Source organism: Lagopus muta, chromosome 5 (assembly GCF_023343835.1).
Source record: "Lagopus muta isolate bLagMut1 chromosome 5, bLagMut1 primary, whole genome shotgun sequence".
NCBI lineage: Eukaryota > Metazoa > Chordata > Aves > Galliformes > Phasianidae > Lagopus > Lagopus muta.
This window is the reverse complement of record NC_064437.1, coordinates 53352988-53379424: the sequence shown is the minus strand read 5'-3', so window position 1 is coordinate 53379424 and position 26437 is coordinate 53352988. Positions and strand designations below refer to the sequence as shown.

General features: G+C 44.0%; 1 protein-coding gene across 13 annotated transcripts in view; it reads left to right on the top strand.

Annotated features, from left to right (window-relative positions):
• Positions 1 to 26437, top strand: part of BTRC (beta-transducin repeat containing E3 ubiquitin protein ligase) — a 107366-nt gene that overhangs the window by 33220 nt on the left and 47709 nt on the right. For 9 of the 13 annotated variants that reach the window (XM_048944814.1, XM_048944807.1, XM_048944811.1 and 6 more), the window contains 2 exons: positions 11950 to 12027; positions 22186 to 22275. In XM_048944814.1, the coding sequence (XP_048800771.1) occupies positions 11950 to 12027; positions 22186 to 22275 (168 nt within the window). The remainder of the gene's footprint in view (positions 1 to 11949; positions 12028 to 22185; positions 22276 to 26437) is intronic. The other 4 variants (XM_048944815.1, XM_048944808.1, XM_048944816.1 and 1 more) reach the window with 2 other exon arrangements.

The following is a 26437-nucleotide window of genomic DNA, read 5'->3' as shown; positions in this document are numbered from 1 at the left end:
ACAAGTAACACCTTGATGCTTGGGGTTGTTCTTCATTTAAGAAAGAAATGGGTAGCATAGGACACCTCCTGCGGTGCCTTTTTTGGCACACTCAGCAGTGGAGCTGTGGTGTTGGGGGGGGTTGGAGTTGTCACCTTTAAAATAAGATGGGGGTGAGATTAGTGCTGCCTTAAGAAGCTGTAAGTGGGAAGGAACCCATTCCTTCCAGTGTGTAAAGTGCTTTTAAAAACAATCTATTTCTAGAACTGAAATTGTCCTGGGACCAGCTTTTGATATAAAAATTCATAGAAACCTGTTTTTCTGAGTGTGGTAACTTCGTGCCATAGTGCTGTAGTGTTAGAATTCACATTGGCCAGGTTGTTCTGTAAATTAAACAGTGACAGCTTCCCTCGGGGGAACAGCCAATGTATTTATGATGATGTGCTGATTACACAAAATACACTGCAAGCAGAAAACAGCTGCAGAGAACAAACCTCTTAAAAGAATACAATTACAAATAGCACCCTCAGTATTTCTAGTGGAGAGAGCAAAATACAGCATGCTAATGCAGGCTTCCCGTTTGCTTCCAAAGAAGAAAAGAGGCTGAAGAATGGTTGGATGCACATGCAGTGCAGAGAGGTTTGTGAGCCCCTCTGAAGGTGAAGGGCAGGAGCGCACTTGAGGCCTGCTTTTAGCTCTCCTTTCCTAACGTTTCTACGACTGCAGCCCCACCGCACTGGGAGCAGCTCATCGCTGCCTCTGGCCTGTTGTGCTGTGAGCCAGGCGCGCCTGTGCTTCTGCCTCCGTCCTGGTTTAAAGCGGAGACATGATTAGGTTAATAACAAGGAGTTGGCGGTACTGGGCTGATGGGATGAAGCAGGTTGTAGGGATGTTATGGGGGAAAAAAAGTCTCTGGTTTAAGGCTGATCTCTTTTCTACTGCTGATTGTCTGCTTTGAGGAACTCCTAGAAATAAATTTCAGTTGTTTCTTTCCTAGATTGCAGTGTTACATCTTTAAAAGCTCCGACAGCTTGTACGTGTAAGGCAGGGCCCTGTGCCCCAGCTTTAGGAGCTGGTTTAGGATGCAAGGGAGTAATATCATCAGATTGGTGTGAGGAACAATTTCTTCTTGGAAACAGTGGTGATGCAGTGCACGGCTGCCCAGGAGGCGGTGGGCTCACTGTCCTGGGCTGTTTGAGAGCCACGGAGATGTGGCACTGAGGGACGTGGTCAGCGAGGATGAGGCAGCAGTTGGACTCGATGATCTTAGTGATCTTTTCCAACCTGAATGGGTCTATGATTCTAAAAGACTTGAGGCAAAGTATTACTGGGAAAGTAGTGAGAATGGGACTGTGCCCACAGACACAGGGTGTGAGCGGGTCTTGGAGACTGGTCCTTTGGTCAGCCTCTCTTCATCTGCAAACAACAAGAAAGCGGTAACTGGAGTTGCTTTGTGTCCTGTGGCTGAATGCAGGAGAAGAGCAGTGAGGACTGCTGCATGGCGGTGGTGTTTGTGAAGCCTTGTGAAAATGTACAAAATTGCTCATATTTTGCAATCCTTTGAAGCAAGGCAGAAAACTCCCCCAAACCCCAGAGCACAGGTTTTAGTTCTGAGCTGTCACACTTTGATCATTAAAATACAGCACGTTACTTACGGCTGTGTTGTGGTAGAATTCAAGTCCTGAGAACGGCCTTTCCATCTGCTTTTTGAGCTCATTGATGGACAAGCATAATGCCCTTCCGAGTCCGTAATTTCTTGTGTTTGGTGTCTTTGTTATGTTCCGAGGCCAGTATCAATAAAACGCGTTTCACATGCGGGCAAAGAACTTGTCCATTTAAAATGAAGAGATGTTGCCCTTTCAACGTATAGATCTGATTTGAAAGCAGATGAAGTAACAACATTGGCAGTCTAATTTGGAAGGACTTGCTTAAAAGGAAGGATCAGGTTTTCCGTCTATGGATTGCTGGCATCTACTAATAGCCGGTTATTCATCTGTCTGCATTTCCTTCAAATGGTTTTTGAGCCTCCCTGTGTTGTCCTGCTTTGCTGACATGTATCCCATGTGGCAAGAAGGAGTTTTGTATAATCACCCTGCTTTAATCAATAGAATAATTGATAAACCAGATAAGATTTAAACTGATTACCTCCCCGAGTAGAACTCCCCGAGGGCCTTGGACTCTCTTAATTTTGACATGTATGTTGTGTACCCCGTGGATGAAGTGCAGTTTGAATTATCTGTTTTTATTTGCTTAATGACGGGGAGGGTGTTAAAGTCAAATGTTTAATTAACCCAGCAATGGGCTGCGCTGTCACTTACACACACATCCAGCTGATTGAGATATCTCACCGAGAATACTGAATAGGAATGATAATGTGGCACTGAGACGGAAGATTGCTTTTTCAATCCATTTGCTGGGTCACTGCTTTGAATGTCTTATTGGATGAAAGGCATTCAGCCTGGAAAAAAAAATCAGCATTTAAGTACATTTTGTTTTCCTGGCCCCTCTCCACCAAGAAGTTAACTAAAGCGATATGTTGTAGGTTTAATAAGCCATTCATGTCGTAGCAAAAAGCTGCACATAGTGGATCTCAGTAGCTGGTGATCTGGAGCTGTGTAATTTCCTGTAGGAACAAAATGTTTGCTAGCCCCAAGGTATCCAAAGACACACTGTATATACACCTTTATCTTTCATTCTTTGATTGCTTGGCTACCTGCTTGATTTGATGGTCTCCGTAGCAGGTCCAACTCTTCATCCTTACCCAGGGCAGTGAGATTTGCAATGACATTTTGTACCTCCTTGCAAGAAAATGGTGTTTCGGTGTTGGAATTATTTTGTAATAACAGAAGCAAGTTGTGAGCTTTTAAATTGGAATGTTACAGGAGAAACTGTTGTGTTACCACACTTAAATTCCGTATAGACAAACTGGAGCACCCAGGTTTCTTTTCTTGGGTGCTAGTTGTTATCATAAGGCCATATTACAGGGTAGCAAAACCTTAAGACACGAAGTGCTGATCTGTCGTTTCCCTTTGTGTATTTTTCTATTAAAAAATAATATCTATATTTCTACTTGATGAGATGGAAGGCTGGGGCACATTTAGACTCGCACCATTGTATATAATGAGCGCTGACTTCTTTCAGCCTCGTTCCGTAGCAGTGGACGTGCTGTGTGTTGGAAGTTAACCGGCTTTACCCAGTGGTGGCTGGTATCTCTTGGGGCGAGCGTGACTTCGGAAGTTGGACCGTACAGCCAGACCTGCCTGGGCAGGGTCTCACGGGCTGTGAGAAAGGCCAGGGAGCTGGGGCTGTGTCACCTGAATGGTGCTTGAAACCTCTGCCAAATGGAATGCCAAGTGGCTTTGGCTGCAGGATCACCTGGCTCTCATTGTTCATGACATAAAGCCCTCCCTTTAAACGAGTGTGCTGCTTGCAGTTACTGTTTTAGGAGGAATTGTGATTGAAAAATCTGCTTAGGATGCAGGATTTGGGGGTTCTTTGCTGATGGTGCCATTTTGACTTTGGGCAGACATCTGCCCAAGGATGGACTTTTTTTTTTTAAAAATATCTTTTCCTCCTTGCCTCCAATGAAAAAATGGGAAAAATAAGAGAAAGCTGACCAGGAGAAGCATGAAGCAGTGCAGCAAGGTGAGGGTAGGGGGTCTGGATTAGATGTGTAGGAGTGAGCCATGGGTTCTAAGGAAGGGGCGCAAGGAGTCTTGGATGAGCTTTGGTCTGATGGGAGAGCTGGAATGAGAGACTCTGGGGTGGGAAGACGGAGAGAGATGAAAATAATGAAGGTGGGAGATGACCAGAGATGAGAGTGGGGGGCTCTGTAGTGAGAGTGATGAAACAGAACTGGTCTCTAAAAAGTCACAAAATCCTGCTTCAAGGCATGAAAGCTGCAGCAAGAGTAGCCCGTATTACTGCCCATTTCTCAGAGCTCTTGCGGTTCCTGTGCAGATGAATCTGCAATGAATATTGTAGGAAGAAAGTTAATCTCTATCTAGAGAACTTGAATAAGTAAAAAGTTTTAAAAGATTCTCCCATGATCTGCTGGCTCATCCTGATTCTTGTTAGTACCAGAAATATGTTTTTGACACCTTTTTTGGATGTTGGCTCATGTCCACAGCCTGTGAAATCAGGCTTTGTGCTTCCTTCTTACGCACAGGAGAAAATGAGCAAAGCATCTTACTCAAAGATGGAAGAAGGAAAGACGCTGATGAAAGCTGTGGTTCGTGGGAGGGGAGGGAAGAATCCTGCGAACTCAGGAGTGTGTGTAGCTTCAACATTCAGTGCTTCAGCACCCCCAGATGAGTGTAGAAAATGAATTTTTGTGAAAGGAATGTAGCAAAATGACAGCAACAAAGAAACGAGAGCCAAGCTGTGATTGATTCTGTTCCTCTTTAAGAAGCTTCTGTTGCATGTAAAATCCGTCTTCCTGAAGTATGCGTGGCACAACTCTGCAGCCCTGCAGACAAATCAGCCTCGTCGGAAACCACTTAAAGAATTTGAGCCAGGGTTTAAAAGATTGGAGAAATCATTAGGGTTGTTCTAAAGAACAGCAATGGGAGAGGGCTGCTTTGTGCAGTGTGGGAGCAGGTACGCAGGGTGACTTGCTGCTAAGAGGCGACCGAAAGCATCTCGATACCAAGGTTCAGAGCGGGTCTGAGACCGCTCTTACGTAAGCGGCCTGATGGCGTATGCAAAGCATACCCGTGTTCTGTGTATCATAAGGTTAATTGGGTGTTTTCACCCAGGCTTTTTGGGAATATGTGCGCTCTGTTCCTTAAAAAGATGTAGATGGCTTTGAACTACTATAAAATCCTGAGTACAAGATGTACGCTATAAAATCATGCATGGAAAGTGCTAGCTATAAAAGCATGCATACCTGCGAAGGTGCTGATCGATCTGCGCTATTGAGGAAAGGAAATTCTGAAACAGAGCTGGCTGTGGAAAAATGCAAATAATAACATTTAGCCAGAGGTCCTTAAGGCTTCTTAAGCTCTAACCTTGTTGTGAGGAATGGCGAAGTCGAACTGCCTAATGCAGATGTCTGAGTTACAAAAATAACCAGATGTCCTGATTAGCAGAAGCAAATGTTCTTCCCTTAATCCACGTGAAATTATATTCAAAGGCTCTCCGGATGTAATGCTTGTGTAAATAAGGCACCAACAAACACTGGAATAGAAAGGGCCATTGGCCAACTAGCTCGCAAAGCTTGAAAGCTTGAATATTAAAAACAAATTTACCACTGCTGACTCTCTTAAATTCACAGAACAGAAATGTTAAGCAGGGCTGCTTCCCGGGGAACAGGGAAGGCTGTTCTCATTAGCCATGTTTTCTCTCTCTCTCCCATTCTTGTTTGAGAAATGTCTACAAGTAAAGCTGGCTTTTCAGAATTTCCCTAAATGCCTTCTTCCCCGCACCTGGATTTCTTTGGTGTTTTTTTTAGCTGCGACTCAGATTCGTGCTTTTTGGTACATTTCTTTATCAGATCTCGGGTACTTATACTGGCTTCTGATATTTTAACATGAAGCTGAATTTGCTGTACTTGTGATGCTGAGACTCCCCCCTTCTTTAGGCCACCATTTCTAATGAACCAATGATTAGTGAGTTAAATCAACTTGATAAGAAAGCCTTCTTTATGCCATGGATTTCCAGCATCAAGTTGCGTTGCTTTGAAAATATGTATCTTCCTCTAATCTAAAATTATGGATGTGAATGAAAAATAAGGGAAAAACAGGTAGGAGCTGGGAGCCAGCTGTGCTCAACGCCTTTCCTTTTCAGCTCTCAGTTGCTCCAAGGCTGCAGCAGGTCTGCTCTCTTGCCATTATTCTATGCTGAGGCATAAACCCCGTGCAGAAGTGCCTTTTAACTTGAAACTTGCAAGGGCTGGGAAACTTGTCTGTGCTCCATTTTGGGCTGAAGTCACCCCCTCGTGCCTACATACTGCAATTTATGGCTTTCTCTGAAAGGATCTAATCTCAGTGCATGTTCAGAGCAGCAAGTGCCAGAGAGGAATGGGGTCTAATACTTATCTCTGCGTTTTCATTGCCATGGATCTCCCTGTGTTGTTACAGCTGTCATTTTTTGTTTTATATACCAAACAGGCAGAGAATTGCCTTAAAACTTGATTTTTTTTTTTACACTTGGTGTTTTTTTTTTCCTTTCAAAGAACATTACCAATGTTAAGGACTGCTTTTATCTAGCAAGGTGACTAGCCAAATAAGCATGAATTTGAATGCTCTAGGCCTTGTGATAGGAGAAAAAGGAGAAGCTGTTGTTAAATGCTTTTAGTGGGTGCTAGACCCATAATTTTTTTAACGGTAATACTGCTTTCAGGCTGACATTGGCTATGCCAGGATTCATCCAAGCACTGTTTGAAATGGCTGAGATATTTATAAACTGACAGACAGCATTTATAAAATCAGGATGCTGACAGTCCCTTAACGATAACAATGGACTTGGACTCATCTATCACTTACAAAGGTTATTGGAAAGGGAACGTAAGGCTTATATGGGCCTGTAGTCTTAGCCTGGCACTTATTTCCACACATCTCTCTCTCTTTTCTCTCCTCCCTCCCTCTCCCCTTTCAGTGCACTCTGGCTGACACAGGCATCAGACAATTGCAGCTCATTTCCCCGTACCTTTACCCAGTGATGCCTTGTTCTGTCTCCTGCAATCAATGATGCAAATGAGGAGACAACTTCCTAACATCTTAGGGCAACAACCCCTCCACCCCCTCCCCAGACTAAACGAGATGCATCTGGGCTGCTGGCTGGCTTGAACTGGGGAAGAGCAGCATGCAGTGAGTGACAGCCTTAACCTGGGGCTGGGTGGGGTGAAGCAGCCCTTCTGCTTCGTTTTCCTTCCATCCAGCGCTGCTCTGCAGGCACGGTGCTGGTGTTCTTGCTTTCAGCCAGGAAGGAGCTGCGGAACGCAGCAGCCCTTTGCCCTCGGTGAGGAGGAGCAAGTGCATGGCAGGGACCCTTCAAGAGGCAAGAAAGGGGATGCCAGTTATTTTTGAGCTCTGCTAAAATGCTTGATTCCTCTTAGGAGATTGGGGGTCAAGTGCCATCAACAGTTTGCACTAGGAAAGGGGAAACGTGGTATTTTGCCCACGTGTACTAAAGCATCTATTTTAATGTGGCAGCAACCGCCGCGATGGCTGCATCTGGCATCCGGTTTGCCCTTGAAACGTTTGCTCTACTCTAACCGTTTGGACACAGTGTTCCCTCTGCATTATTTGCTTAGGGACCTGAAATACCCAAGTAGATTTCCTCCATGTGGTTGGATGTGCTGATGCCACTAAAAGCGTGCCCTGCCCTGGCTCCTGTTGGAGCTGATGCATTCACAGGCTGTGGCTGGAGAGAAGCTCGACTGGCTGGAGGGGGTCTATTTATCAGGGAACTCGATTAAAATACAGACTGCGCATGACATCAGATTTGTAATCATTTTTTCCACAGCAAGCAAGCATTTTCTGTATTGGATGCAGGTGTTTAAAGCAATAGTGTGTTTTAAGGGCCAGTGCAGCACAAATTCTGGCCTTTGGGATAATGACAAGTGTTTTGCCTGCATAAACAATATATTTTTTTCCCCCTGAGGTCTGCACACACCTAGTTTCCCTCAAGCTCATCATCTCTGTCAGGTTAATCAATAGGCACCGTATGGCAGAGGGTCAGTAATCAGTGTCATCGTGCCTTTAAATCGTGTTGAAAATTTGCTTAAAGCCTGGGCCAATTAACATCGAGATGATGAATGGATGGGTAGATGGGAAGAGCCTGGTGCTTAGGGGCTTTGTGAGAAGGAGATGCTCAGCTGTTGAGCAGCAGACACCAGCGAATAAAATCAGCCATTCATGTGAGCTCAGTCCACCCACTCTTAATGATAATGTCAATCTAGCAAAATATATACACATTGGAGTTGTCACGAGTTCATAAATCAAAGGAGTTTGTCAAAGGCATTCAGATTAACGAGGCAGCAGCAATAACAAGTCAAATTTGCATAGAGAATTGCCCGAATCTCAGTAAATTATGATCCTGTTTTTCATTTGATTATTTGCTAATGTCTCAAGAGGGAGAATGATTATATTAGCATGCAAAATCTACTCCAGAAGTAGAAATCCGAGGTATAGCAGACCAGCACACGATGACAATTAATCAGTTTCTGCATACTAGCGTAAACGCACAAGGCCCAGAAATGAACTCCTTTTTTTATTATTATTTCTCCTTGCTACTGATCCAAATGGTTCAGCTTGACAGAGACTTTATATTGCTTTAACAGTGTTCTGAATTGTGCCTGCAGGCAAGACATAGTTATGCAGCTATAACCAACCTATCCATCTGCCAACCAGATTGGAATTCTCCTATCCAAGGCTTCCATTAACCCCCACTGACAGCTCCAAACAGGATTAAGAATTTGAAAGCATAAAAAATAGTTGTGCTCTTCGCATAGATGCACGCTTCTCCCCCCACCCCACCTCCCCACGCTCGGAAAAAGGCTGCATCTGTACCGCTTTATAATTAGTGCTGGGCAGCACGGCACCGAAGAAAGCCTCCCCCAGTTGGCAGGGCTCTGATTTCCACCGCGACGAGCGAGGCGGTACTAAAGGTAGCTCTGCCCAATTGGTAGTCCCTGGGAGTGCATTTATCCATGTATTATATCTCGTTCCCAGCAGTGTTTTGCTGGGCTGTGTACACAAAATACTGCGTGTCATCTCCCATCAAACGCCTCAGCCTGGGGATTTCGTACGCATCGTAGCATGGTGTGTTTAGTGGTGGAGGAGGCGTCATGGGGAGAGTTAAATAGTAATAATTTCGTAGTGGTCTTTAAGACAACCTGCCACGGAATTCTATGCTGTTAATTACAGGCTGAAGTTTTAAATGCAAATCGGATTTAAAAGGCTCTCATTCCAGGCAGTAGTGGCCATTTTAGGAAAAACGAGCTGCGGAGGGCAAAGCCTCTTGTTGTAAGAGCCTCCTGTTAGAGGCAGATTTTGAAGGTTATGTAAACGTCAGCTTGGGTTTGCTGCCTTCTTGTCCTGGCACTTCCGCCATCATTGTGTGACCTTGGGAAATTATTTTGCCTGTCTGTGGCAACCCTGTGTGTTTATCTCACCAGGGCTGATCGGTCTGGGGTTTGGAGACTTTGGTGTTTCTTGTTGTACCTCACTTGTCCTTGTGTGAGAGACCCTTGCATGTGGGTTCTGCAGCTGTAACCAACCTGGTTTTGGCCAGGCTGGCTCCAGCCTGGGAAGGAAGGCTTGCCTTTGGGATTTTATCCCTTTCCCCTGCATTGGCTTTTTCAGCTTCTGTGTGCACTGCTTTTCTTTGCTTCTTTCACCCTAATAAATTTCATCGCTCGTCCCCTCTGTATCGAGCACAATCGCCGCACTTTAATATTCCCAGTGAGTACAACCCAAGGTACCGTCTGGATACCAAATGCTCCTTTCCAGCTCTGTGCTGGGATGTGCGTTTCAGCAGCCACGAGAGGGTGCTCGGAGCAGTCCTCCCTTTGTTCCTCTCCTGTGGCCGGGAGCATCGCTGAAGTCCTGCCGAGGGAAACCTTGTTGTGACCTCGCGTGTGTTTATCCCTCCTCCCACCTTGTTCAGCAGGGAGAAATATATAGAGGTGCCGTTTCAGTCAATTACGTTATGCTCTTCCCATGGCCATGGCTGAGTGTTGCCCTATCAAGTGCGAATCACGTCCGCGCAGCCACAGTTAGTCCTGAAATATGCAGGATTCTGTACCTGCACCTGGATCGATGGGTTTCCTATTCCTGAGAAATGAGCGGGAGTTCCAAACATCTGTGCTGTTCCTTAAGTGTGATGCTTTCCAGTCATTCTGTCTTCACCAAGCGGAACTTACTTGCCGACAAAAGTGCATGAGCAGCTCTCCTCTTTAATAGGCTGCGATTGGAGCTGCTGTGTTGGTGCTGTAGGATGGTGAGGCGCCAAGCTGTGAACCACCATATGCACTTGGCAGTCTTTGTCTGGTCTTTGTTCAGCCAACCTCTTAGCCTTGCCACCTATAAAGATAATGAATGCAAAATGGTCCTCTGCTTGCTCTTAAAATCAGATGCTCGGCTTAAAGGAAAAGTAGATAACTTGATGCTGTGCAGGAACTAGGAATTTCCGGCATCAGCACTGATTTTTTGTCCTTTTTGGTGTTTTTGGAAGGGGAATCTTGGATAGTTTGAAATGCAGAAAGGATGCAAAATTTCAGTGCCATAGAAAAGACTGGGAAAACATTTTGGCACTTGCAGTAGGGAAGGGGTCGACTGTTGGAAAAACCATCCAGAAAGAGTAAGCAGTCCCCCCAGACCCCCTAACCTGGGCAACTAAATGCATTTCCAAGAAATGCACAGCACTCACCTTGCGTTCCTGTGGTTCTTGTACTTGGTCTGTTTCTCCAAAGCACAGAAATTAAAATCCTCACTTGAATTTAGCCACTTACCAGGCTGTATTTCATGAGTAGCAGAGAGCAGCTTTAATGTCTGACCTTTCTTTTTGGAGATATGTGATTCTAGCTTGTGTGTTTTTACGATCGCAGTCCTTCCTAGGCTGGATTTAATGCAATAACTGGGTCCTGGCAGAGACCTCGTATGAAAACTTTTAAAAACCAACCTCTCGCAGCGATTTATCAGGGCTGTTTAGGATTGATTTCCATTATAAAACCCTGGTTACAGCATCCCAGATGCCACGGTGCCTTGCGAGTTCTATATCTTGTTTGGAAAAACAAGCAAAAAACGCAAAAATTTCTAGTTGGTCTGCAAGCCACATTTTGCACTGGGTCCTTCCCACCGACTGATGACATCCCAAACATTTGAGTTTTTGTTGTAACTGTTTTCCCTTATCTGCTGTTTCTCTGCCCGTACCTCCTGGCTGTGCCTTTCTCCCCTCTGCCAGCCCTGCAGCCACCTCTGCCTGAGGAGCTGGCCCTCAGAGAAGCCAGGCAGGTTCTTTGGGGGCAAAGGGGACAGCAGCACAGCATGCACGCTTCTGCTGGAAATTCTGCACCCTGAGCTCATCTGCAAGGGACTGGAAACCCACCCTTTTCCTGGCAGAGCTCTCCCTAAGCAGTTTTTCTGTCTCTCTTTAAAACCTGCTTAGTTACTCACTACTGAATGTGTGGGAATGTGGCCTAAGGCTACGAATACTGTGGTGATCAAACTGATTTGAGATGTGTGTGGGATTCCCCCAAAGCTGGCTGCCACTACGCTGCTGGTGCGTACTGAACCCGTGCACAGGAACTGCCATGGGAGGACGGGGTTCTCCCACGTAGACAGCAGTTTCTATCAGATGTTTGCTAAAGTTCATGCCTATCCTGAGAGAAGCTTTAGCCCATCTTTGCTCTAAAGCAATTAGTAACTGGCTTTAACTGTGAGGTTAATACAAAAAAAACCTCTCCTGTTGCGCTTTCTGCAAAAGCCCTCGTAGTTCTTCTTTCCTGTCCCCTTCCCTTGCTTTATTGATCTCTTCTCTGGTTCTGGTAGCTTATGTTTTGCAGCCTCAGACTTCCCAGGAACGGTACATGTCTGTAGGTGGAGTCAGGGGCAGGAGGGAGAAACGTAGCCATGCGACCGTATGCTGCCTACGCTTTAACAGTCTTGTTTTCATCAGGTTCCACTGTTTTCAATGGGTATACTGGGGTGTCTAGGAGCACTGGTGCTACCATGCTCATCCAGCCGTTATTCCAGCTTGTCAGAGAGGCAGTTATTGGTAATTTCAGAACAAATCCCCAAAGCACAGGCTTCTTCCATAGGTACCTGCACAATGGTGCGTTGCTGTGTTGAGGAGGAGATTCTTTTTCTGCCATAACAAGCTGTTTGGCTTAGAAGTACATGTTAGCCTCCTGTATGTGCATACATAAAATGCTATAGCCTGCGTTGTACAAATATTCTGTTTCTTTTCTCCTCGCAGAGTAATACTAGGGATAAGAACTGAATTAAAGCTTACTTTCTTTCGCAGAACTCCTCTGAGAGAGAAGACTGTAATAATGATGAGCCCCCTAGGAAGATCATTCCTGAGAAGAATTCACTTAGACAGGTATGTGATCAGTCTCCTTAAGAATGCAATAAAACTTTTTAGCTATTTGAATCCTTAAATGCTTTTGGAAGCTGAAGTCTGACTTACACTGGTGGAAATTCTTTCTTTTCTCCTTTGGGGTCTGAGCGAGTTACAGCGTACCCAGGAAAATCAGCCATACGGATTTAGCTTTCAGGAGAGTCTCATGAGCCTTTCCAAGGAAATCTTGATTTCTGCGTAGTGCAATCAGCTGGAACTCTCTAGTTTCACCTTTCTCCAGTTGGTGTTCATGCAGCTCTCCTCAGCCTTTTCTTCTGTTCTGCTTCCTGCCTTGTTTGTAGTGTATTTTATCTTGTTTCAGGTCATGCATTCAAGAAAGTCAGAGCTTTCCAGAACAATTAAGTTTTCCATTACCCTTGAAGGTGAATTTTCTTGGAGGTGATGTTCAGGTTAATAACCTGAAAAATGACTAATTTATTTTCTTATATGTTCATATATATTACTAATTGGTAGAAGGAAGAGTGGGATGATAGAGCTTAATATCTTTGCCATTTATCTATAATAAAGCAAATTTCTTACCAGTTCATCAACAAAAGACATAGTTCAAAGCATGGTGATCAGCTGCATTTCGTGTATTCTTGAGCCTTCATCTTCCTGCCCAGTGTTCAGCAGGGTAGATGCTGGACAAAATCCTTGGTCCTTCTGCTTGCTATGTGGCGCCTTATGTGTTGAGCACTTCTGCTTGCCTGTGGACAAGTACAAGCTGTAGTCTGAAAGCAAATGCCCCCTTGTCTAGATCATTGGAGTTGGCTGCCCGAATCTTGTGCCTGTGGTGGAAGGAATTTTGGTTCTTTATATAAGCATAAATAGAACTGTCAAAGCATTTTGGAAGCTCAGATTGTGCCTTTTCTCTGTTAATGATGGTCAAGGAGCAGTTGGGAATTTTCCAGCTCTAAGTGGGGAAATCAGAGACAAATGCAGCCTTGTGCTTTTTTCTGTCTTAGTCAATGAGTAAAGATCTGCATATCCTTGAGGAAGCGATTAACCTGCCTTACATCTGTGCATATTTTGTAATACCAAAAAGATCTGTCCTGCAAATGCTGTCAAAGCAGTAACACACAAAAAGTGCTGAATTCAGTACCTAGTACCTTAGTGGAAAGATGCTAACTTGGTAAATATTGAGTATATGGCTTCATATTTTCTGTCCCTCCCTTTGGATACTGCTGTTGAAATTTCATTATTGGGAAACATGGGCCTCCTGCACAGGAGCAACAAATGTGTGTGTGTGGAGAGAGGGGGAGATCTGTTTGCTTCCATGGTCTTTCTACTGAAAGTGTCCCTGTGTTCTGTCCTTACTGATTTGTTAGAGAAAGTGAATGAGATGGAACAGACCGCTTCAGGGGAGGTGTGATGTGTTGGTATGTTCACCTGCTGATGTATGCAAGCAGAGGTGCCGTGCTGTTTCTTGGTTGCTGTGCTGGTATGCAGCCTTGGCCATTAACGTGTCCTCAGGAGGCTTTGTGGAACAGACGTACCAGGAGGTGGAGGTAACAAAAAGGTGCTTGTTTGTGCACCTGAAGTTGTGCGCAGGGGCTGAAGTCCCCCATAGCTCAGTGCTGTGGGCTTGTTACTAGAAATGGAACCCTTCTGTTAACTCAGGTGGTTGTCGTACAAGGTTACCTTCAGAAGTGCCAACATGTGGAGCTGTGCAGGTGGGAACCATGGGAACCATGGCTTGCCAGGAGGGTCTGCAGAGCACAGGGGACACGGAGATCAGCAGTGGGAACAGAAGCAGGAACAGGCAATGAACTTGACTCTGATAGCTGGAACAGGAAAAAGATCTAAGCTGTGGCAGGTTTTGAATTATGGATGCAAATGCTCAGTTCTTGTTGGGCGCGTGATCTGACAGAATTACATTTTGAAGGGGTAAACTGACAATTGTAGGACGAAAACTTCAGAAAAAAACAATGATGAGTGGCAAAAGTTTCTGGCAACTTTATTTAAGCTAACAAACGAATTTTCACACTGCAAAGTTATAAATTAATTTTAATAGGCTGATCCAGATGGTCCATTTGGAAAATGGATAGCTTGATCTGTTGAAAATTAAACTAAATTTATCTCTCTCATACTTCAAACTGAAGTAAGCGTGAGAAGAGTGCCCATTAAGTCCAGCTCATACAGATGGACCGGCAGGTCACACATGGGACTAATCTGATTCATTTTAAAAATAAATGCATGAGTTATTGAATCAGGTTCCTGTTTGAAGCCCTGCGTGTGAGCGTGTGTGTGTGCGTGCCGCCCTTTCAAAGGGACTCGCAAATGCTTCAGTGCCTTTTTAACCTGTGTGTTTCCATTTTAATTCAACTTCGTTGCCAAAAAACATAATTAGTTTTCAGTGCCTATCATTTAGTGTTAGCCCCAAACGCTAGATTGATTGGGTCAGGCATTTGTTATTTTAAGGGCTACGTCTCCATTCTTCATTTATGAAGAACACGAGCTCAATAGTCTTGGGGAGAGAGCCGGCCTTTAGAAACCGGGCAGGGGAAGCTCTCTGGGGGCCCCTCCAGCCTTTTAGCTTCTGGGTGTTTTTAACAGAGCCATGAATGCAGATTTGTAAATTTATTGCGGTGCCATCTGTTTTTTTTTTTGCAGGAACCGTATTATTGTTGGCTCCTATCTGTCTATTGTGGTGGTCACTCCCCGGGAGCTTGCCCTCGCAGTCCTAAGGAAAGTGATGAATAGTGGGGGTCAACATGAATAGGTCACAGGGCAGCTGTCCAGGGCTGCCCTGAACTTGATTACCTCTCTGGTTTTTAAAGAAGACGGGCACAATGCGGCTTGCTTAGAGCCCTGCCCTTCGTCCCCTGGCGGGGTGATGACGAAGTGCCTTGCGCTGTGCTCCTGGGGGCTGTCGGGGTGCCACGGGGGGAAATGCCGGCAGCTTGCTGCGGCCTCCCTCCTGCAACCCTCTGCAAAGCTCACCTGGCTCTCTGCTGTCGCTCATCAAGCCTCCAGATGGAAGTCCCGGGAAAAATCCCAGCCTGCTCCCCATTCAGGCAAGCCCCTCTGCATTTTCAGGGTTGTTTTCCTGCTAGCGTTTTGGCACAGAATGTTGCCTCAATTCGCTCCTATGGATTTGAGATCGTTTTGTAAAATTACACGTAGCACCTAAGACATGCTCTAGGTGCTGTTTTGGTGTTCAAGTAGACACATTCCACTCTTAAAGGGCTTAAAGTCATACACGGGCAAACTGTTAGAAAGCAGCTAAAGAAGGCAGTGCAAAAGAAAGACAAAAAGCAGCAGCAGCCAGCCCTTTCTGCTGGCCTCGTCCTGCCCATGGGGCTGCTCAGAAATGCTCTCCAGGAGTGTTTCATCTGTTTCTGCAGTGGGAACAGCCGCATGGTGGGAAGGAGCAAGGCTCCTCCAGCTCCCTCCAGCCCTTGGGGAAGGCATTGCCCTTCTGATTCACCTGGCAGAGTGCAGGTGCAACCAGGTCAATAGCGTTGTCCTGCACACCTCAGCTTTTACCTTGTTAGTGCTTGCAAGTAGGGAGGTGCTGGTTGAAAAAAGCCTTCTGAAATCACTAGAAACACATCCTGAACTCACTGTATTTATTATTTATATTTTATTCTCAAACAAAAGGAAAAAATAATTTCCGTTTGTCTGTAATGCTCCATGTGTGGTAATGAATGAGCCAACCTGGGCTGTAGTGGAGCTGGAGTTACAGTGGAATGCTGCCTCGTGGCAGAAAGGCCACTGGGCTCTTTCAGCAGTAGTGCTAATAGGAATCTGTCACCCTGCTGCATTTCTGCATTCCTGTGTAATTGAGTAAATTGCAAGTGTTGTCTGCTCCCCCTGTCTTTTGTGTCCACGTCCACTTACCATCCAAAGAACGTGGGCAGTGATAAATAAAGCGCTGAACAGGACTCTCAAGTCTTTGAAAGCAGCGTGTTGCCAGCCCCTTAGTTATGTTTAAGTGTTTATGTTTTTCTGTATTCTTTCTCTTGTGTGGCTGGAACCCTGGGGATCCAAAGCCATGAGAGAGGCCAAGGAGCTAACAAAGTAGCTGTCCCCTTGTTAGCTTGTTCCTTTCTTCTTTAAAAAACAAGATGAGAACCATCTGGCTCAGGGCATTACATTTTCCTCCCCCATGCACCTCTATAGATGAAGAGTTTCACCTGCAGCGAGGGTTTACATTGATTAGGGAGGGAGCAGTAATTCAAGCCTCCATCCACTTCAGTGGTACTTTGCAGTCTTTAAAGGTGCTGACCCATTGAGTTAAACTGTCAAGGGAGGATAAAAAAGGAGCTTCATCCCGGGAGGTAACAGCTGCCAGGTTTTCAACACCTTGCACGCTGCTGGAGAAATGTCACAAATTGTCAATGGGAAGAAAAATCGCTTGGCTGCCATCTTCCCTTAATGACGCGCCTTATAAAATGAAAGATTTAAGGGTAGAGAAAATCATCGAGTAGCTGTCAGGAAAAGAAAAATCCGGGGGGATTTGGAACAATGGGCCCAACGAGATGGATCCTGAAAGGCTGCAAATGCTGCGTCCACGTTGCAGAAAGCGGTTCTGATGGGGATGGCCATTTTTGCATGGCGGGACAAGAGAGGGCTGGGCGGCATCACAAAGTCTAACACTGCTGTGCCTGAATTAAAGGGGAAAAAAAAGAAGTCATCTTGATTCATAAGCCAGTGAACTGAGAGAAGACATACTGTATTTCTGCTCTTTTGAGGACAATTTGTTTTCAAGCAGCTACCAGATGGCTAAATACCACGACATTTCCTTTTTTTTCTTTTTTTGTTCTTTATTTTAACAAGAGATGTAGTTCTCTTTGCTCTTTGTTTTTGTTGGTCTTAATGCTTTTCCTTGGCTGAACAGACCCTGTGGTGTTTGGGCATTGTGACATTACTTTTTTTTCTTTGCCCCTGTGCATTGATGGATGAGGAAAGAAAGATCTTCATCTTTAATGTAATTTCAGATAGGAGGCAGATTGGAGTGAGGCTTTTTGTTTGTATTGTGGTGAGGTTTTTTGTTTTAGGGGCCTCTCTTTTTGCTGTTTGTTTTAGGTAAGTCATTTTAATTGTACTGAGTAATTAGAAGGTACACACAGCCAAGGGAGCTTTGTTATGGTAATTGCTCAAAAAAACCCCACTCCCCAACTACCATCGCCATGTGTTGAGACACTTCTTCCCTCTAGTGGCAATATTAAGGACTCTGCCTTTCGCAGTAGGCAAGGTGTAATTGCAATATGACAAACTGTGCTTTGGGGAAAACGCCGTGAATGATCTGGTTTTTTTGTTTGGCTGGTCATTATTTCGGCTTATGGCTTTCTGTGGCGACTGTCCTTCCCGCGGGCTGGGCTGCGGGCACCAAAAATTTAGGCTTCGGAAAATAATTGCGGCAAATGGCTGGTAATGTCTTACAGCTTGCCTTGATTCTAGTCTTCTTTTTAATTACCTGCTTATAAAAACGTTTTTAAATTTGTTGAGATTACTTAATTCTTTCGGAAGAAGCACCTCATTTGAAATAAATAAATAAATTGCGTTTATTTTAAATAGTCCATGTGAAAGACCTTTAAAGGGTAATTAATGCAAGTCTCCTAAGGCTCTAAGTGAGATGAAAGCGATCTTTCCAAATCTGCTGGAGTGATTTGTTTATATAACTTCCCACTTCTGCTCAATTCTTCGGAGTCTAATAACTTTTTTTCTAACCGTTTGGCAATTTGTGCTCAGCTACAGAAGCCCTTGTTCAAAAAGAACAGTTTAATAATCTTTTCCCTGAAAATGACTTGGAGGGAGGGTGTGGGTTTTGTCGTTTGGCCGCGTTTTTATTAGTGTTATCTTTCTCTGATAAATCATGTAATTATTAACTATTGGGGGGGGGGGGGGGGGAAATCTTATTGAGCTCCTGGGCTGCAGCTTCTATTAAAAAGTGGAGTTTTGTTCAGGGACTGGGGATTCTCTGAATAAATGGCCGGGGAATTGGGGTTGAGACGAGGCGCACGCTCGCAGCTCAGCCTGGGGTTCCAGCCGTCAGTTGGCATTCCACCTCCATCCCGAGCCTCACCAACGCGGGGAGGATGGTTCCATGTTTGTGTCAGAGAGCAGCACCGTGCGTTCTTTAAAAAGAAAAATGTAACCAAAGACTCCTATGGAATGAGATCAGATCCAGCTCTATCTTTAGTGAACTATAGCCTCACGTCTCTGTGGCGTTTTGAGCCTTTGGCTGGGAGTGGATACGGCTTTGTGGTCCCCTGCTTCTGACATGATTTGGTGCCACCATATATTCCTAGGGTTTTTTTCTCATTAGAGCTTGTTTTGCTGTAGGGCTGCTTAACACCGTTCTCAAACGGCTTTTGCAAGGTTAAAGGAATGCGGCTTGGTAACAAGTTTGTGTCATTTTAAATATATACCTCCTAGTAAATAAGGAGGAGCCCTGCAATCAATCCCTTTTAGTGTGTTATATGTTTCACCTGACAACTAAACCCTCTATTGATTAACCATTACTTTGTTAGATAATCTTGTGTCATTGAAGCCTCTGTAAAAATTAAACTCTTTAAAATGTTTTACCCTAGCAGCAGTGCGAAAATTGAAAACTTGTTCAGAATTACAGCCGGCTTCCACTAAGAAGGTAGTTTTCAACAAACTGGTTTATGTTTGCATGCTTTATATGCAATATAAAAACATATTAAAGCACTCCAACGCAAAGCTATCCGCCTGTGGCATTGAACCAGGCTGCCATTTCAGACTGCTTTCCTTGGCAAGGAAACCTCTTATCTTGATGAAAGGTGAAGAGAAACCTGAACGGTTCTGGTGCAAATCAGATGAGATGCATAAAAGGGTCGAGCTTTAAAGATGAGCTGAGAAATTTGCTTTTCTGAGGGCTGGTTCGGGGTTTGATGTTCTCATTTTTCTTCCGGAGTAGTCAGTGTTCCTACAGTCATCTGAGGCAACAAAAGGAGTGCTCTGATATTTTGCAGTGTATCGTGAGGCACCATGAAGTGTTTCAGCTGGATTATCTCTGTTATTATCCAGTGACTTGACAATTGTTCTCTTTTCTGTTCAGCCTGCTCACTAGAAACTGTTGGTGTGCAAACACAACGTGACAATGCCAGATGAAACCACATCTTTAGTGATCTTGTGTCTCACAGCAGCTGGTAACTGCTGCCTGCAGAGAAACAGTAGGAGATATCCATACAGCAATACCTCCATGCGCCTCATGTATTCTCCTAGCTCCTCATGACTGCTCTTCATGAGCCAAATGCTGCATCTTCTCAACATTACCATAACATTTCCTTTGAGACCCGTTAGAGCGACATGACTGTTTCTTTTTTCCTGGATGTTAGGGCAGAACTAGATCACAGATTATAGAATGGCCTGGGTTGAAAAGGACCGTAATGATAATCCAATTGTGAACCCACTGCTGTGTGCAGAATTGCCAACCACTAGACCAGACTGCCAAGAACCACATCCAGCATGGCCTTGGATGCCTCCAGGAGTGTCGTTCAGTATTTTTGCTTGAGGTTATTTGACCACATTGTAGATCTTGCATATGCATCTTTAGCGTCTCTATTCATCACACAGCTAATAATTTCTCACATTCTCTGAGAATGTGAGAAAAAGACCAGGAGAACTTTGTAAATGTGCAAACATAGTAACGGGCGTTGAAGTGCTGATCGCTGCTCGAGTGTTTGATTCTCAGTTCTGCATCCTGATGGGTTGACTCCTCTTAGCTTTCCTTTAATTGAGAAACAAAGAGCTGCCAAAGGACTGAATGGTTGTCTGGCAACTTGATGCTTACGTAGATTTTTACATAATAAAGTTACTGTACAAATGTTGGTCCTCACAATAAAAATATGTTCTTGTCTCATTTGTGTGGCTGAAAAGCTTGAGAGGGATGTAAGACTTGTTGGTTTGTGCTGCAGGGGCAGAGGGACACACATGGGAGTGCCCAGTGGAAGATGCTGCAGAATGATGGCAGACAGCACTGATGATGTCCAGGGGATATCCTGGCCCATACTCTGGACATGTTCTCCCTGAGCTCATTTAATTCCTATTTTTACTTCTGATGTTTCTCTCCATAGTATCCCATGGAAGCGAGCTGCAGATCTCCAGGTATATAATCACAGAATCATGGAGTCATTTGATTTGGAAGGGACCCCTAAAGGCCATCTGGTCCGACTCCCCTGCACTGAACAGGGACACCTACAGCTCCACCAGGTGCTCAGAGCCCCTCCAGCCTGACTTTGGGCATCTCCACAGTTGGGGTATCCACCCCCTTTCTGGGCAACCTGTGCCAGTGCCTCATTGACTGTATTGGAAAAAAACTTCTTTATATCCAGTCTGAATCTCCTCTCTTTTATTTTGAAACCATTTCTTGTCCTGTTACGGCAGACTGTGCTAAAGGGTCTGTCCCCTTCTTTCCTATACTCATTCTTTATATACTGAAAGGCTGCTATCAGGTCTAATGAACAGGTTCCTTTTGTTCCTCTTTATTGTTATTTTTAAGTACTCCATTAGTTCCATCAAGTGTCACCAGATCCTGTGGGATTTGATGAACGAGTTATGTTGGAAATTGTCTTGGTGCTGTCCATGCTAAGCTGTACTACGAGGGTAAAAGTAATAAAAAATAAGTGGTATAGTGGAATAATTATTTGTGTCTGTCACGTATCCTACTTTTGAACAGTGATGTAGTGAGCTCCCTTCTCAAAAAGCTCTTTTTTTTTGCCTTTATTATTTTACATACTATATTTGGATTATCCACTCTATTTGTGTATGTGGTAGAAGGCTTGCTGTAAGCTTGCCTTTTAAAAAGCTGGCTTGTTACCAAGCCTTTTGATACCTGTTCTGGGAGGAAAAAGACTAAAAAGATGTGAGTTGGTTCATGGTTGAGTTCAGGAAGCCACAGGCTTCCATGTTTCTTTCAGTAAATGCTTTTGTGACTGAGCTTTTCATCTGCAAAGTGCAGTTGGTATTAGCTTTCTTTGAGCCTCTCATTGAAATTGCAGTATATAGGAGGTACGCTGGGCAGAAATGCTGCTACTGGAATGTTGGGAATGCAAATGCAAACGAGGGAGATCACAGATTTACAATAAGTGGGTTAAATTACACAAATGTCAATAATGAACAAAGAATATTACCAGCTCTTCACGGTTTTCCACCTTCAGAGCCTGGTGGAATTTAACTGATGTGATGCTGATGAAATGAACTCTGTGTGGTGTTGTCTGAACGTCGGCACAGAGCAGATGGTGTCAACTTTTCTGTCCACCACTTGAGCCACTGCATCTAAGCCACAATTTATTATAGTTTATGCCATTCTGATCCTTCTTCTGAGAAAAAAGTGCTGTGCATACCAGAGTGATAGTTTTATGACGTTGGCAAATATTTGCAGGAGGCAGAGTTGAGTCCCTCAGCCTTCTGTTTGCTCGCAGCCTAATCCTGGTTTGAATGCAAACCTCCCTGCTGAAAGATGGGAGATGCTGAAAGATGCACTCTGCTCGGCCACGTGGTGCTGGAAAGGATTTGGGCCTGGAAATTTCTGTTTTCCCTTCTGGATGCAGGCAGGAGTTGCAGTCCCTTGTAAGCAGTGACAGACCAGTCCTGCTCTGTAGTGTTCCCCCAGATACTGCCCTGGTTAAGGCAGCTGATACCATCTGCTGACTGCCACGCTGTTTTTTTCCTGTGTCTTTTGGTCAGCACATAAATTGTGGGTTCTTTGGGGGTGGGGAATAGTCTTCTGTTAGCACCAGGCATAGCACACTGGGGTTTTAATCAAGTACTGGGACTTCTAGGAACTACTGTCCTCCTCCTTTTAGCAAAGGTGAGCTTCATCAAGTAGTCATTAACAAGGTGCTGAAAACCTCCATTAGCACTCTTGAGTTCTTCAGACATTTTAGTTTAAAGAGTCACTTCATCCAAGTTTAATTTTAGTCACAGTAACAAAAAAAACTCCCTTCAATCTGCGTGTCTCAGAACTATAAAACTGCACAGCTTCTCAGAGAACAGGCATGCCCTCAACATAGATTTTTGCTGTAAACTAGTTTATTTTGGCTTGAAATTATTACACCGTAGGAAAAAGGAAATGTAGCAGTGTTGTCGTGGATTCTGGTGCCAAAAATATGGTGCCTGAAAGAAAATTGTCGTCTTCTATTCATAACCATTTTAATCTTTCTGCAGACCTACAACAGCTGTGCCAGACTGTGCTTAAACCAGGAAACAGTATGTCTAGGAAGCACGGCTATGAAGACTGAAAATTGTGTGGCCAAAGTAAGTAACAGAATGGCTTTGGTTTTGAGAGGTTCTTTAGCATTCTATTCACTGTTAATCAAAAAAAATTCTTGTTAAGGATGACAGTTAGGAAAAGTGTTTAAATGGAAAGTAACCACTTGAGGTAGGTTTTTCCATCCTGTGGGGTAGAGTTTGAGATGTGCTGTTTTCCTCTGTTGGAAATGATTACTTGAGTCCTGAATGATCTAGGGTAGAAGAGTTTATTCTGCTACTCAGGTAGGCTTTTGCAGTGGGATGACCTGTTCCTGCCATGTGATTAGCTGTGGCAACTACACATGATAAATGTCCAGATAGATGCTGATCTATATATATAAAATATACGAAGCATGAGAACTCTGTGTCATGGTGCCCTTTCTTAGCTGCCAGAAGGAATGTGTGAAAAGAGTTGTTAATAAAAGCCCTTTAACTAAAATCCAGTGAATGCTCTATTTAGGAAAGGAAGAGGGGAGCACAGTCAGAATGGTAAGAAAATAGATATATTCATGCATCAGAGAAAATACATTCCTTGAAAATTGTACTAGGTGTGATTGGAACAGAGGAGGTGCCATTAGCCACCCTCTTTTCTTAAAATTCAGCATAACTGGAGTAAAATAAGATACATGCAGAGTTATTTGTGAATGGAAAACATTTGAACCATGATGCAATAAGTATAAAAAGGCTGTGTGAAGGATGTACTTAGCCTTGTGTAAGCTTCGTGTTTCCACTGTGAGGAGGGTTAGAATGGGCATGCAGGACAGATCAGTGCACACAGCCATCTGTTACTGAAACCAGCTGGCATTTTGTAGCTCTCTGTCACCACGACCTGACCACTCGAAAGCCTGTTTTCTCTTTCACTGTTTTAAATTCCTTGATATTCTTGAAGTCCCCCTTTTCCCCTGCTTTAAAGGTGCATTGTCTCTTCAAGGCCTGCTTTTGTATTGACTTCTAAGCTAATCCCAGCTAAATCTTTGGAATTTTTCTAGTGAAATTTGGACGTCCCGTTACTTTTATTTTCTTTTTTTCTGAATTGGCCACCATAAAAGTTTGCCATGGTGCATTCAGGTGACTTAGCACTTGTAAACTGCTCTTGCCATGCGAGGTTGCCTTTCAGTGGGCATGCGCTTCAGAAACAAGTTACCAATCCTGGTACGAAGTGCTAATATTGAATCCTGAAATCTGCTTTCCTAGCTTAAGACAGTTGGTTTTGCATGTTGCTTCCTCAGGCCCTTCACGATACAAAGTGAAACTCTTGAATTAGCTCTTAGTGAATTATATCAGCATACAGCACTATTCTGATGCCAGTGGAGCAACTCACAGCGAGCTAGCTAGGAGTAAACCCACTCAATGTCATGTACTGTACACCATCCTGATCTTCTTACTGAGGAGCAGGATGTGCAGGAATTACTGCTAATTTAGGTGATGCCTCTTTAAACTGAGATGACATACCTTTAACTTCCCAGTGTCCCAAATAATTGAGTGTCCTGAAGCAGCCTATTCAGTGGGGTCATGGTAAGAGAAATAGGCAAGTTTGGAAGTAGATTGGCAAGTCTTGTTTCGTGTTATTGAGGATAAATCTGAACTGTCACTCTGGAGATAGAAAGTTGTATGTTCTTAAGTATTGTGTCTCCATACACTGTATGATTATATAATATATGTAAAAGAAGGACTCTTACAGGGATGTATTTCCCCTAGAACTGCATTGTCTGGCTGTTGTACCCCTTTCCCCGCCTTCCCAGCTGCAAAACAAAGTAAAATAGGTTCTAAGAAAGCTTATCTTTCAAATTCCAGAAGTGTTGAAGCGTTTAAACTCCAGTTAGCTAGATGCAGATGGCTCTGTGATGGCATAGGCAAATGGCACAACTGTTAAATGTTCCCTCGGTGAAGGGCTTAAATGGGATTTAAGGAGTTCAGAGGCCTTCTCCTAGCCTTATGCACATGGCGAGTTTTATCCTCCATGATTGATGTCTTAAGGCTTTGAACATTAAAATCTTTTGTCAAGAGGGTGAATACTGGAAAGCATAAATGCAAGTTGCTTTGTCTGCAGCACTTTTCTGAAAGTACTGTAAATTTTTTTCTTTGCTTGCTTGCTTGCTTTTTTAAAAGTGATATTGAAGGACAAAAAGGGTTACTTGGGAAATGATGATTACCTTTTCTGATTCTGCAATGCAATATCAGCCTTGACAGGAAAAGTTGTTCAAAATGTGCATGTCTAGACTGCATAGGAGTGATCATAAATTAATAATTATATATTTAGGTGCACAGATGTCACTGGGAGTTCTTCCATTAATCTTTGGGCATGTTATTGCCACTGCCTCTGAGTGATCAACAAGTGTGATATATATTTAACCTAATGTCTTTAAAAGGCAAATGTAATTTCTAATTGTGTTTTTATAGATGCTGCTCACACACAGAAATCCTCCCTTTGGAAACTGCAGAATATTTGCAAGAGCATTTCTTGTTACAGTGGTACTGGTGTGCAACCATAATTGGATGACTTTCTCAGAAATTGGTGCAAGATGCTTAAATAAGGTAGAAATATAACATGAACCTGAGCTGCAAGGGCAGGGCGTTTGGTTTTAATGAGGGTTATTGAAAATTGTCCAACTGAGCATCTGTTCCCATTGTTTGTTCCATATTTTGTTAGCCAGTATCTTCGGGTCAGATAATGGTGTTGGTGTGTGGTGCATCCTCAGTTAAAAATCCCCTGGCATCTGGTCTGTCCCTAGGACTCTTGTGATGCTCCTGTCCTGTATCCTGGACCACTTGATTTGTGCAGTGACCTTCATGCTTTGCCCTGCAGTGAGGGAGGCTCTGCTTGTCTCCATTCTCCTTGGCTGAGTCTTTGCTTAGATGGGTTATATATTTTTAAATAGAGGTCTTGCTGTTTCACCCTTTGATAATGTGGGCTGTGCTAGGTTTGACTTCTGCTGCTCACTTGGAGTCTGTTGGATAGTACACTTCCTTGGATCGTGGAAATATTTTCCTAATTCAAAGTGCTCTTTTGCTTCCCAGCAGGAGAAGGAGCTGATCTGATGGAGTTTTGCAGTCAATACCCATTTCCTGTATTCATTAGATAGGTTTTTTTTATTAACTCATGCAGTCAGATCAAGTTCGTCTGCATCTGCTGCATAGGGAAGCGTTCTCAGTTTCATTTTGCACATTAAATTCTTCTCTGTATGTGCCAGAGCCAGACAACCTATGGCATAGCAGCCACAGACAGCGCAGAGACACCTTTTAAATGTCATACAGCATCCCTGCATATCTGCTTAGCTCTGAGCTGGGCAGCAGCTGGGACAGGTTCCCAGCCCCTGTTATTACCAGAGGTGAACAAAATTGGAAAAAGCAAAATGCAGCTGAGCACTCCTTGCTCCTTGCCATGCCCATGTATGATCCCTGGTCCTGCCTCTTAAGGTGTCAGCAAACCAAGCGTGTCGTGTCCTCCAGGGACATATTCTTGCAAAGAAGCATAGTATTATTTAGCTGTAGCTGCACTCTTACATTCAAGGGGGATTCCAGTGAAGAAGAGGGGGAGTGGTGGAAGGAGCTGCTAATTGGAACCAGCTTTTCTTTGTGAGTTCTTTCTGCATCTCCACTTCAGAATTTTTCGGGTTAGACTAGTCCGCACAGTAATAACACTGAGCTCGGGATTTCTGTATGAAATGCAGTGGAGAAACCACGACTACACTTCAACAAACAAACATTTAGGGTTCCAGGCTGGATGTTCCAGTTGGCAGTAGGACAAATTGATCTGAAGAGTGTCCCTCTTGGACTCTCAACTCCCTTTATGTCACAGATTGATGGCTCCTCTTTCCTGAGAGTGTCGCTGCATTTACTTTACATGAGCAGCACATGCAGCTTGGAGTTCTGCTGTGAGACACTGCTGAGTCAGTATATCTTCAGATAACGTAGTTTTCCAATGCTTCTGAAACCTTCCCAGTCCTTGAATTGATAGTAGAGCATTGTAATCCTGAATGAATATTATCTGACAAACTACGTTGTTTCTTGATACTTCTTCAACTGGTTTAATGAGAAAGTATGTTCCTTCACATCCTAAATTTATTTTTGTATTATGCTTTTGCGCAGTGATGCAGAGAAGCTGTCAGCTGTCATGCTTCCAGCTCCAAAACCTTTGCTAGCAGTGTTCCCTTTTGTATGCTGGGGA